This window comes from Orycteropus afer, unplaced genomic scaffold (genome assembly GCF_000298275.1).
Source record: "Orycteropus afer afer isolate SDZICR_OR568_19922 unplaced genomic scaffold, OryAfe1.0 scaffold00166, whole genome shotgun sequence".
NCBI classification, from domain to species: domain Eukaryota; kingdom Metazoa; phylum Chordata; class Mammalia; order Tubulidentata; family Orycteropodidae; genus Orycteropus; species Orycteropus afer.
Window position 1 is genome coordinate 1990609 of NW_006921753.1, and position 12625 is coordinate 2003233.

Genomic DNA, 12625 nt, shown 5'->3' on the forward strand with positions numbered 1-12625 from the left:
GGCGGTTCAAACCCACCAGCCACTCCTCGGAAGGAAGGTTGGGCAATCCTACTTCCGTAGTGATACTGCCTCAGAAACCCAAGGAGGGGTCCCTAGGAGTCGGGGCCGACTCGACGGCAAACAACAACAACATCCTAAATCTAATGTTTCTTCAGGAAGATGGTACTAGTGCTATAGACAGATACGTTTTGAGCACTCTATTCCTGGTCTAGGGAGGCAATGGTGGTATAGTACTAGAATCTGCTGTTCCATGTGGGAGACCTGAGTTTCATCGCTGGCCAAGCATTTCATGCACAGTGGAGGCTTGCATGTTGCTGTGACACTGAAGAGGTTTCAGTGGAGCATTCAATTATGCCTTGGTAAATGATTCTGGGAAAATAACAAAACTCTTAAAATACGTAGTCTCAAAGTATTTTTCACTTCCTCCTCACAACACTTTGTGTTTTTGTGGTTGTTAAAAGCTTCATGAGGGTAAGGACTATGCCTGACTTGTTCAACTATAGACTTAGTATCTAGCAACTGCCTGGTTAAGAGGCATTTGATAAATATTTATTGGCAACTAATCTTGTATAAAAGACCTGTGGTGGTGTAGTGGATAAGGCATTTGTCTGCTAACCAGAAGGTCAGCAGTTCAAATCTACCAGCTGCTCCCTGGAAGGAAGATGGGGCAATCTACTTCTGTAAAGGTTTACAGCTTTGGAAACCCAAATGGAGGTCTCTATGAGTCTGAATCGACTCTATGGCAGTGAGTTTCGAGTTTGGGGAATCTTGTATAATAATGTTTTGTAATTTACAAAGTACTGTTTGGTATATTGTCTCAATCGCTCTTAGCCATGACCTGTTTAAATAAATTCAAGGGTGATATCTCTGTATCTTACAGGAACCAGTACAGAGGACTTGAGTGGCATTCCCAATTTCACAAATCTTAAGTGCCAAAGCCTGGGTATGAAGCAGGACTTGTGGTTCTTAGTCTAGTGCATATTCCACTTTAACTTCCCTATCTCCCAGAATCAGACACACAAACAAACAAAACAGAGAGATAAATAGACTACACACATTTAGGATACAATTAAATCTTCTGTGCCATTATATAGAGGGTTTGAAGGCACTGAAGGTCAGTAAGAGCACATCCGTACTAATGCTAGATACTGAGGGAAACTCTTTACTATTTATAGTACAAATCACAAATTGGCAGCCCATGAGCTAAACCTAGCCTCCAAACATTTTTTTCTGATCCACAATGGTTAAAAAAATCAGATTTTACATACAAATTTACATTTCCTTTTTCCCTTGAAAATGGAAATCCTAGGAAGATAGAAAAATCCGGTCACCCAGGGTTCAAATTCCAATAGGTGTGTGCTCTCACTTCCTCACAGTCTCACCTTCCTATTATCTCACACCCAGCTTCCCTCCTCTGTGTTAACTCTTAGCTCCTGTATGCTGATGCTGACGTGAGACTCCAGACTGACACAGTCAGGGAATGGAGAGAGAATTTTGCACTTCCTGGCTGCTTTAGCACATGATAACATAATTCAGGAACATGTCTGAAATCCCATAGGCCTGCCCCTAGACAAGGTTGAGAAATGGAAGCTGTTGTGTTTGAACTCTGATAGTACGCAGGCAGTGCATTTGCCTGATCCTAATAGCTTCTAAAGTGCTTCTGAGAAGTCTCTCAGACAGTGGCTACATAAGCTTATGGCTCCCAGTTGAATAATTCTCTGATCATAAGAGTTCAGACAGTGGTTTAGGAAGAGAATTAGAGGGAAAATCATCTTCTAACTCTTCAGGACGTGTGCTGTGTTCTTCGGAACTAAAAAAGAATTGTCCAAAATGTCCTTTTTTTATCATTCTTTAAAGTACCCTTGGAGAATACTTGCCTCCACATTTTTGACTCATCCAAACATTACATTGCTAATTTAATAACCATACTTTCTGGGGAATTAAAATACTTAAACTAGAATTACAACACTTTAAAAAAAATTGATGGAGAGTGTATTATTCCTTTTCATAGGTCAAAAAACTAAAGCACAAAGAGGTCAAGTGATTTGCTAGAGATTCTGATACATCTCTATAGAAACTCAGCGATTAAACCTCATGACATCTGCCTCAGGACACCTGCTAGTAAAGCCCAGAGAATATTTGATTAGTTTTCCATATTGATAGCTGGACCATTTTCTCTAGGTTGCCTGCCAGTTTTATTGTTTCTGTTATGGCTATACATATTACTGAGTTAGTTACTTCTGAATGTTTGTAAAGCAGATGGCTTACCATAGGGTTTTTTGCTTCAAGAAAATGGGAATAGATGTATTGTTTTTTAATAAATTATATAAGTAATGGATAAATGTTATAAAAACTATAGACAATATAGAAATTTTCAAAAGAAGAACATAAAAAAATACCTGTAATCTTTCATAGAGAGACAACAACTCTTTTAACATTTTGATGTACAAGCCTCTCAATATTTTCTATGTGGCATAGTGCCTAAGGCATTTGACTGCTAACCAGAAGGCTGGCGGTTCAAACCCATCGGCCACTCCTCGGGAGGAAGGTTGGGCAATCTACTTCCGTAGTGATACCGCCTCAGAAACCCAACGAGGGGTCGCTGAGTCGGGCCCGACTTGATGGCAGTAAGGAGTGATAGTCAAGTCTAACATACCCACTGCCGTCAACATACCCACTGCCGTCAACATACCCACTGCCGTCAAGTCGGTTCCTATTCATAGCGATACTATAGGACAGACAACTGCCTCATAGGGTTCCCAAGGCTGCAAATTTTTACAGAAGCAGACTGCTTCATCTTTCTCCTGCAGAGTGAATGGTGGGTTCTAACTGCTGACCTTTCAGTTAGCAACTGAGCACTTAATCACTGCACCACCAGAGTTCCTTATCTATAACATAACCACACTTAAAAAACATGAACATACACTCAGCATCATAACATGCAAACTGTTTGTAGCCTAGTTTTTCATGTAAAATAGATCCTAGAAATATTTCCGTGTCAATTATATGGATCCTTATCATTTTAAAAGGCTGCAGTAGTCCATCATATACATTGTTGCTGTTAGTTGCTATCAATTTGGCTGCAGCTCATGCAGACTTTATATATAACAGAATGAAATGTTGTCCAGTACTGTGCCATCTTCACGATCATGGGTATATTTGAGTCTATTGTTGTATCTACTGTGTCAATCCACCTCATTGAAGGTTTCTCTTCTCTCCACTGACTTTCTGTGCATGTTGCTGTTGTTATTAGGTGCCATCAAGTTGTTTTTGACTTGTAGTGACCTTATTATGTACAATGGAACGAGACACTGCCCAGTCATGCATCAGCCTCAGAATTGTTGCCATGCTTGAGCCCGTTGTTGCAGCCACTATCTCTTTGAGGGTCCTCCTCTTTTTTGCTGACCCTCTAATTTACCTAGCATGATATCTTTCTCCAAGGACTGTTCCCTTCTGACAACATGACCAAAGTATGAGAGACGAAGTCTGGCCATTCTTGCTTCTAAGAATCATTCTGGCTGTACCTCCTCCAAGACAGATTTGTTCATTCTTCTAGCAGTCCATGATGTTGTTGTCATGTGCCGTCAAGTCGGACCCAACTCATAGCGACCTTTCCTTGGGTTTCTGAGGCGATAACACTACAGAAGTAGATTGCCCAACCTTCCTTCTGAGGAGTGGCTGGTGGGTTTGAACCGCCAGCCTTCTGGTCAGCCGTCAAGTGCCTTAAGCACTATGCTACCAGAGCTCTCCCTAGCAGTCCATGGAACATTCGATATTCTTTGCCAACACTACAATTCAAAGGCATCAATTCTGTCGTCTTCTTTATTCATTGTCCAGCTCTTATATGTATATGAAGCTATAGAAAATACCACTGTTTGGGTCAGGTGCACCTTAGTCTTCAAAGTGACATCTGCTCTTTAACACTTTAAAGAGGTCTTTTGCAGTATATTTGCCCACTGCAATACATCATTTGATTTCTTTACTGCTGTTCTGTGGGCATTGATTGTGGATCCAAGTAAAATGAAATCCGTGACAACTTCAATCTTCTCTCCATTTATCATGATCTCGCTTATTGGTCCAGTTGTGAGGATTTTTTGTTTTCTTCATGCTGAGGTGTAATCTATCCTGAAGACTGTAGTCTTTGAGCTTTATCAGTGAGTGCTTCAAGTCATCTTCACTTTCAGCAAGCAAGGCTGTGTCATCTGCACGCCGCAGGTTGTTAATTAGTCATCCTCCAATCTTGATGCCATGTTCTTCTTCATATAGTCCAGCTTCTCTACACTATATCTCCTTAATAATTTAATTAATCAATCTCCTATGGATGGATATTTCTTGATAGTATATTTTTGCTTTTTTGCCTTGAATCAAAAATGCTACCGTATTGTTATCTGTTTATTTAAGGAAAGGCATTAGAAATAGACTTTTGTGTTAAAGACATAAATATTGTTATTTATTACCTTTCAGAACATTTATGAATTTATGCTTCCATCTACAGAGTATGAGAATGTGACAAAAAGTGCTTTTTCTTTCTTTTTTTGGTTTTACGATATGTGAGAAGAAATACAAGAAAAGAGCTTCATTCCAAATGATTTCATCTCTGCATAAAGTAATGTTTAATTGTGTCTATTCTATATTAACTACCTCAAAATATGCATATGTTACTGCTTATTTGAAATTTCACATTTTCAATTGAGGATAAAATATTTGAAGTTAGCCAAGTTGGGAAAGTTGAATTATTACCTTGATATTATCAAGGGCTTTATGAATACTGTTGATGCCTCATCCAGGTCTACTTTGTCAGCCCTGCACTCATCTTCCCACTGATGTGAATATTGGCTCACAACATTTCACAGCTGCCTAATCTTCCTCAACCAAACGGGAGGCTAATCTATCTCCTTGCCCTTCACCGGACACTTTGACTTTTATCTTGCCTCAAGGTGCATCAACAGTAGTGCAATTGGTGCTTTTGTGCTCAAGCTCCCTAAGGTATCAGACAAAAGTTAGTTTCTAGCAGAGTCCACATCATTGTTTAATTTTTTTTTCTCTTGCCCTAACCTGATTCCTTCACCAAATAAATCTCTTGAACCAGAATTTCCATCTCTGCTTCAGCTTCTAGAGAATCTGACCTAAGATAAATGTTTTCCACACACAGAAAACTTGAGAAATGATTGCTTTCAAGACATTTTATTGCCAGCCATAACTTATTATCAAATCTAAACAAACAGATGACTTGCAACAGAACTATGTCTGTTAGATAGTATTGACTTGCCAAAGGACAGAATTAATGAATGTTTGGTAAGTAGGAGAGAATACTGAATTCATTATTTTACTGTTGGTATGAATCTTGGCTATCAGGTTAAATTGATAGACTTGGAGACATTTGTAGGTAGATTGGTGCTTTAGTGATTTGCCAAATGATTTTGTTTACTATAGTCTCCTTGGTAGCATAGTGGCTAAGGCACTTGACTGCTAACCAGAAGGCTGGTGGTTCAAACCCACCAGCCACTCCTCGGAAGGAAGATGGGGCAATCTACTTCCATAGTGATACTGCCTCGGAAACCCAAGGAGGGGTCACAATGAGTCGGTCTGACTCGACGGCATATAACAACAACAACAACAACATAGTCTCCTTTTTAGGAAAGCCTGAATAAATTGATACTAATCTGAAATCAACAGCACCTCCTTTTGTGAGATGTATAAATCTCAAAGTGATGCATTAAAAATGCTTTAAGACCTAAACTTCTTTGTAATCCACACTAGGAAATATTTTTGATTTCAGCTATGATAACTGCCTTTTCAAGAACGTTTAGATTTTTAGATAGAACAATGAAAGTGAGCTAAAAGTGAGGTCTTCAGAACCGCTTCAAGATTGCCTTTGAATTGAGATTCAAGTGGACATACAGGAAGATTTCACAAAGCAGACTCAATTGGGTAACATTAGAGTGCTTAATATTACCATTTAAATTCCTCCTAGAATTTCATGCTAAAGCATAGATCAGCTCCTAAGCCCCTGTCTGCAAGGACAAAGTATAAAAAGGAATCGAATAATCATTTGGGGCATGGAGGTGGGTATTTCAGCCTTACCAGTACTAATTGTGGGGTTGGCACTCATGGCCACCCCATGGGTATCAGAATAAAATTGTGATATTGAAACCATAAGATGTTCAACGAGTGATTCTTCAGAAGTAGATTGCCAGGCCTTTCTTCTGAGGTACCTCTCAGTAGACTTGAACTGCCAACCTTTCAGTTAGCACCAAGCAAGTGAACCATTTGTATCACCCAGGGACTTCTATTTCAGATTATGGGAGGTTATTTGGTCCAAGTTATCTAAATTGAACATTAAGAGAGTTCCTAAGTCAATATCTGATTAGGAACTTCCTTTGATCTTCCATCTCAATCTTCCCTCTCCCTAATAGTACCCCTTTCTTTAGTCATATAATTCTGGGTGCTTTGGTAGCGTAGTTTCTAAGGCACTTGACTGCTAACCAGAAACCTGGCGGTTCAAATCCACCAGCCACTCCTCAGAAGAAAGGTTGGGCAATCTACTTCCACAGTGATACCACCTCAGAAACCCAAGGAGGGGTTGCTATAAGTTGGGTCTGACTCGACAGCACATGACAACAACATAATTCTAGGCAGTTTGTACTTTTTGACGAATGATGGTGATGGGGAATAATGAGGTTGTGTAAGTGGCAGTGAGTTTTATTTTTATATTTTCAACTGCCAAGACAGAGTTTTTACAGATATTAATTACATGCATTGCTTTTGTTACATCACGGGCTTGAAGATTCCTGCCATCTATTTGAAATTACAAGCCTCTATGGAGCTTTGGTGAAAGGCCATTAGCCTCAGCGGAGTGTCTATGACAAGCCCTTATGTCTCCAGAGTACTAATCACCCTGGGAACATGTAGCCAGATGTTGCTGATTCTGATTTCTGGGGTTCTGTAGTATCTTGCATTTTTATTAACCTCCTGTAATTAAGATCCCAATCTTGACAGTCTGTGGCCTATTTTGGGAAAGTGTGATGCTAAACAATGATGCTGCAGTTTGAGTTTTTGCAATGCAAACACTTCATTCACTGTTGTATGTTTTTGTCTCATTGTTACTTATCAGCTGGGTTTCTGAATGCATCTAGAGACCTTGCTTCCATTTGCAAAGAATCTAATTAGCTGGCTTGATTTTGGAGCAATTCTGTTTCCTATTAGAGTTGCTTCCAATCAAGTTAGCCCTGATTTCGTCAGGTGTTATTTTTTTTTAAAGTCTTAAGACAAAGACATAAGAAAAGCTTTATGATCTAATTAAAAAGGTTCTTCATCTTTATTTAAAGGGAAAGAATGTGTTTGATCTTAAGATGGCACAGGACCATCTGCTTCTGTCCATGAAAGGGACTAAATACAAGAATATGAGTATATGGTTTACAGTGTATTTCTACGACCCCGGGCAGAAACAGAGAGTCACTTATTTCCCATTTTTCTTGTAGTACCACAGCAGACCTTTGTGTTAGGAAGAGTGCTGCTTGGGTTCTTTCAGAAGAATGCTAAGAGCCAGATACAGTGGCTCCTTGGATGTTTTTTCAAAGGCTTATATTGGAGACTGCCTCTGACAGCTTAGTTGGGCTTCTTCTGATGAATGGGGAGGTGACATGAGGGAGCTTATGTGGCAGAATGAAACTTAGAAGCTTTCAAGATAATAAAGAGGATATGATGAATTCCTAAGCAAAATTATAAAACATTTTGTGCATGTACCCCATTTTCTCCTTTCTTTTAATTCCCCCAACCCACAGAAATTCTCTTTTGTGTTCTTGTCCCTCTCCCTAGCAGGTTTCTAATTGGTAGATACATGCAAAAATTACCATTTACATTCTAACAAAAATGTTGTCTTTTTCATCTTCCAGGAGTGTTTGCTCATAATATCTGACTGTAAAATACAGGGTGTTTTCCAAGTTAAAGAAATTTTGGGTAAATCTTTTCTTATTTGGAGACTCCTATATCTTAAGATTACATCTAAGAACATTTCAAGATCTACCCTGAAGTACAGTGCTGTCAGTGATAGGATAATATCCATACTCCTTCAAGGAAGATCAGTTAATACAATTATTATTCAAATTTATGCACCAACCACTAAAGCCAAAGATGAAAAACCAAAGATTTTTACCAACTTCTGCAGTCTGAAATTCACCAAATATGCAGTCGAGATGTGTTGATTATTGCTGGTGATTTGAATGTGGAAGTTGGAAACAAAGGAGACTCATGAGTAGTTGGAAAATATGGCCTTGGTGATAGAAATGATGCTGGAGACCACATGATAAAATTTTGTAAGACCAATGACTTCTTCATTGCAAACACCTTTTTTTAACAACATAAACAATGGTTCTACAAGTCGACCTTGCCAGATGGAATACACAGAAATCAAATTGATTACATCTCTGGAAAGAGACAATGGAGAAGTTCAATATTATCAGTCAAAACAAGGCCATGAGTTGACTGTGGACCAGACCATCAATTACTCATATGTAAGTTCAAGATAAAGGTGAAGAAAATTAAAACAAGTCCACGAGATCTGAATAAGACCTTGAGAATATCCCACTGAATTTAGAGATCATCTGAAGAATAGATTTGATTCATTGAACACCAATCACCAAAGGAGTTGTGGGATGAGATCAAGAACATCATCCACGAAGAAAGCAAAAGGTCATTAAAAAGGCAGGAAAGGAAGCAAAGACCAAAATGGATGTCAAAAGAGACTCTGAAACTTGCTCTTGAATGGAGAGTAGCTAAAGCAAATGGAAGAAATGACAGGATAAAAGAGCTGAACAGAAGATTTCAAAGAGCAGTTTAAGAAGACAAAGTCAATTATTATAATGAAATGTGCATAGACCTAGAGTTAGAAAGCCAAAAGGGAAGAACATGATTGACATTTCTCACACTGAAAGAACTGAAGAAAAAATTCAAGCCTCGAGTTGCAATATTGAAGGATTTTATGGGTACAATACTGAATGGTACAGGAAATATCAAAAGAAGGATTACACAGAGTCACTGTAACAAAAATAATTGGTCAATGTTTAGATATTTCCAGAGGAGGCATCTGATCAAGAACCAATGATATCGAAGGAAGAAATCCAAGCTTCACTCACTGAGGGAACTGGCAAAAGCAAGGCTCCAGGAATTGACAAAATGAGCCTATCATTGCAGTCACTGTGTCAACATTAAGATGTTTCAACAAATGGACACAGCACTGGATACACTTACTTATTTATGCCAAGAAATTTGGAAGACAGCTACCTGGCCAACTGACTGGAATAAATTCATATTTGTGCCCATTCCAAAGAAAGGTGATCCAACAGAATGTGGAAATTATCAAATTATATCATTAATATCATGCACAATAAAATTTTGCTGAAGAAAATTCAAAAAGAGTTGCAATAGTATATTGACAGGGAACTTCCAGAAATTCAAGCTGGATTCAGAAGAGTATATGGAATGAGAAAATATCATTGCTGATGTCAAATGGATCATGGCTGCAAGAAAAGAATACCAGAAAGATGTTTACCTGTGTTTTATGTACTACACAAAGGTGTTTAACTGTGTGGGTCATGACCAATTATGGATAATATTATGAAGAATGGAAATTTGAGAACACTTAATTGTGCTCATGAGTAATCTGTACACAGACAAAACAGGCTGTCTTTCAAACAGAACAAGAGAATACTGCATGGTTTGAAATCAGGAAGGATGTGTGTCAGGGTTGTGTCCTTTCACCATATTTATTCAACCTGTATGGTGAGTAAATCGTCTAAGAGTCTTGACTCTATGAAGAAGAACTCTGCATCAAGGTTGGAGGAATACTCATTAACAATTTGTGATATGCAGATGACACAAACTTGAAAAAGAGGAAGACCTTCAATGAGATCGATTGACACAGTGACTGCAATGATAGGCTCAAACTTAGCAAGGATTGTGAGGATGGTGCAGGACGGGGAATGTTTCATTATGCTATACATAGTGTCGCCATGAGTTGGAGCTGACTCAGTGGCACCTAACAACAACAATGACATCTAAGAGGGGTACTGTGAGTGCCATCAGACTGGAAGTGAGTGAACTCTTTTTATTTGCCATATAAAAAAAAACCCAAACCAAACTCACTGCCTCCAAGTCGGATCTGATTCATAGCGACCCCTTCTTGGGTTTCCCAAGAAGTATCACTAGGGAAGTTTATTGCCCACTCTTCCTTCTGAGGAGTGGCTGGTAGGTTTGAGCTGCTAGCCTTCTGGTTAGCAGACTTACCATATACAGAACATCAAAACCAAACTATTTTTAACTCAAGATGCAGCAATTCGTGCAAATCTAGGGTAATAATTTCTTTCTTCCTTTTTTTTTTTTTCAGGCAAAGAAACAAGTTGACCCATTTCTCAGGTGTAATGGACACTTACTTGGTTCTGTAGCAGCTGCAATGTAATGGTGTTGAAAGGAATTAAGATATGCTGTGAAAGTTTCCCAAACCAACTGCTGGATGCTGACTTTAAACAAATGTAAACATAGATCCCAGGATCCAAGAAGCCTGAGGCAGTCCATTCTATTTTACTCTTTTCTCCAGAGTTTAGGCATGCATTGTTTATTTGGTTGATATCCTCCAGGCTACAAATCGATGTGTTTTGGTGGTAGTGAGATATATGATGACATAATTCCATTATTATTTCCCTTCAAATCCAGCATCCATGAAGCTAATATCCTTAAATCTCTATTAACAGATAATAGGCCCACATATAGAAGAAATATATACAGGAGAAAGATATGGAGGCTGAATTGAATCTCTGAAATATTGTATATACTTAATCGTAGCTGCCACCCAAGCAGGCCATTGCTGCTGTACAAGTAACTTACAAAAGGAAGGAAACCAGAAGGATGAACTGCAAGGGTATTTCTGAAGGCAGGAAAGACATCTTTGCTTTCTACTTGCTGAAATCTAAAAATGTAAATTGTAAGACAAAAAGCAAATTTGTTTGAAGTGTGTTAAAGTAGAAAGATCACTTACCTCAGAATAAGGAGGCATATTTCTAATTCTCCACCAAATCACTATTAGAGTGAAGGAATCTTGGAAAAGACACTTAATGTCTCTGTTTTTCATTTTCCTTATCTCTACAACAAACTCATTGCTATCACATTGATTCCAACTCATAAAGACCCTATACCAAACAAAACCCACTGCCATCACGTCGATTCTGACTCATAGGAGATCTGGTGGTAAAGTGGTTAAAGCATTTGGCTGCTAACTGAAAAGTCAGCAGCTCAAACCCACCAGTTGCTCCATGGGAGAAAGATGAGGCATTCTGCTTCTGAAAAGACTTACAGCCTTGGAACCCCTATCGGGCAGTTCTACTTTGCCCTATAGAGTCACTATGAGCTGAGTAGACCCTATGTTGTTATTGTTGTTATGTGCCTATAGGACACAATAAACCTGCCCCAAAGGATTTCCAAGGCTGGAAATCTTTACGGAAGCAGACTGACACACCTTTCTCCCATGGAGTGGCTGGTGCTTTGGACTTGGTGGATTCAATTTCCACCTCTCGGTGAGCAGCTGAGCTCTTAAGCACTATGCCACCAGGACTCCTTATGTCTGCAACCAAAAAACCAAAACCAAACTCACTGCTATGGAGTCGATTCCAACTCATAGAGACCCCCATTGTGTTTCCAAGGCTGTAAATCTTTTATGGAAGTAGACTACCTTGTGTTTCTTCCAGGGAGCAGCTGGTGGGTTCAAACCACTGACTTTTTGGTTAGCAGCCAAATATGCCTTAACCACTACACCACCAGAACTCCCTATATCTGCAATAGTGATGCCTATTATTACAATAGCCCACCTCTATTTCTTTCTTACCTCTCTCATTCTCGCCCTATCTAGTAAAGCAGAAAATCAAATGAAGTTGTCTCTATAGTACTCAGAAGGTATAACGTATCATACTCATGTAATGGATTATTGCTTGTATCGTCATTATCTTTGGCAAGAGTTTTGTGAAAATTGTTAAGAGAAATAGAAATCTGAATCTTTTTCACCTCATTTGTCCAAACTATTCTTTATTTAACTCACATAATTCCTTGCCCCCAGTGTTTTTTTCTTTACCCATTTTAAATTAGGTACTGCATTCTGAACCTGTGGGCCTTTGAAGAACAAGTTTGTGAACAGCAGAAAAGCAGTTGAAGAACTATTGGCTCCTTAGAGATAGACCATACCCAGTACCACTTTGGAATCATTAAAGTAACCAGAAAACTGCAAAGAATGCATTTGGAGAGGAGTGGGAGGAAAGAGTCTATATCTTAAAATACCTATGAAAGCAAATTACAAGACATTCTTACATCTCTTATGGCCACAAATACCACAAAGAGAGCTCAGTTGAAAGTGGAAACTTCAGCATTGTGGGAGAGGGAAAATTTAATGCTTCTTAAACCTCCGTCTTGACTACATTTGCATTTTTATAATTATTCATCTAAACAATAATGTGTATGCCAAGATACAAAATACTGAATCAACCTTACGGTGCTAAAAAATATGTATACACATCAGAGCCAGAAAAAGATGAATCAGTTTCCTGGAGTTTACTGCTCGTCTGCATATGACTGATTCATCCAC

General features: G+C 38.8%; 1 protein-coding gene across 1 annotated transcript in view; it reads left to right on the plus strand.

Annotated features, from left to right (window-relative positions):
* The window catches only part of MYH15 (myosin heavy chain 15), a 214061-nt gene that overhangs the window by 91370 nt on the left and 110066 nt on the right, over positions 1–12625 (plus strand). Inside the window, 6 exon segments of the mRNA XM_042781754.1 lie at positions 4518–4606; positions 5638–5653; positions 5656–5708; positions 10398–10459; positions 10461–10529; positions 12133–12253. Coding sequence (XP_042637688.1) covers positions 4518–4606; positions 5638–5653; positions 5656–5708; positions 10398–10459; positions 10461–10529; positions 12133–12253 — 410 coding nt within the window.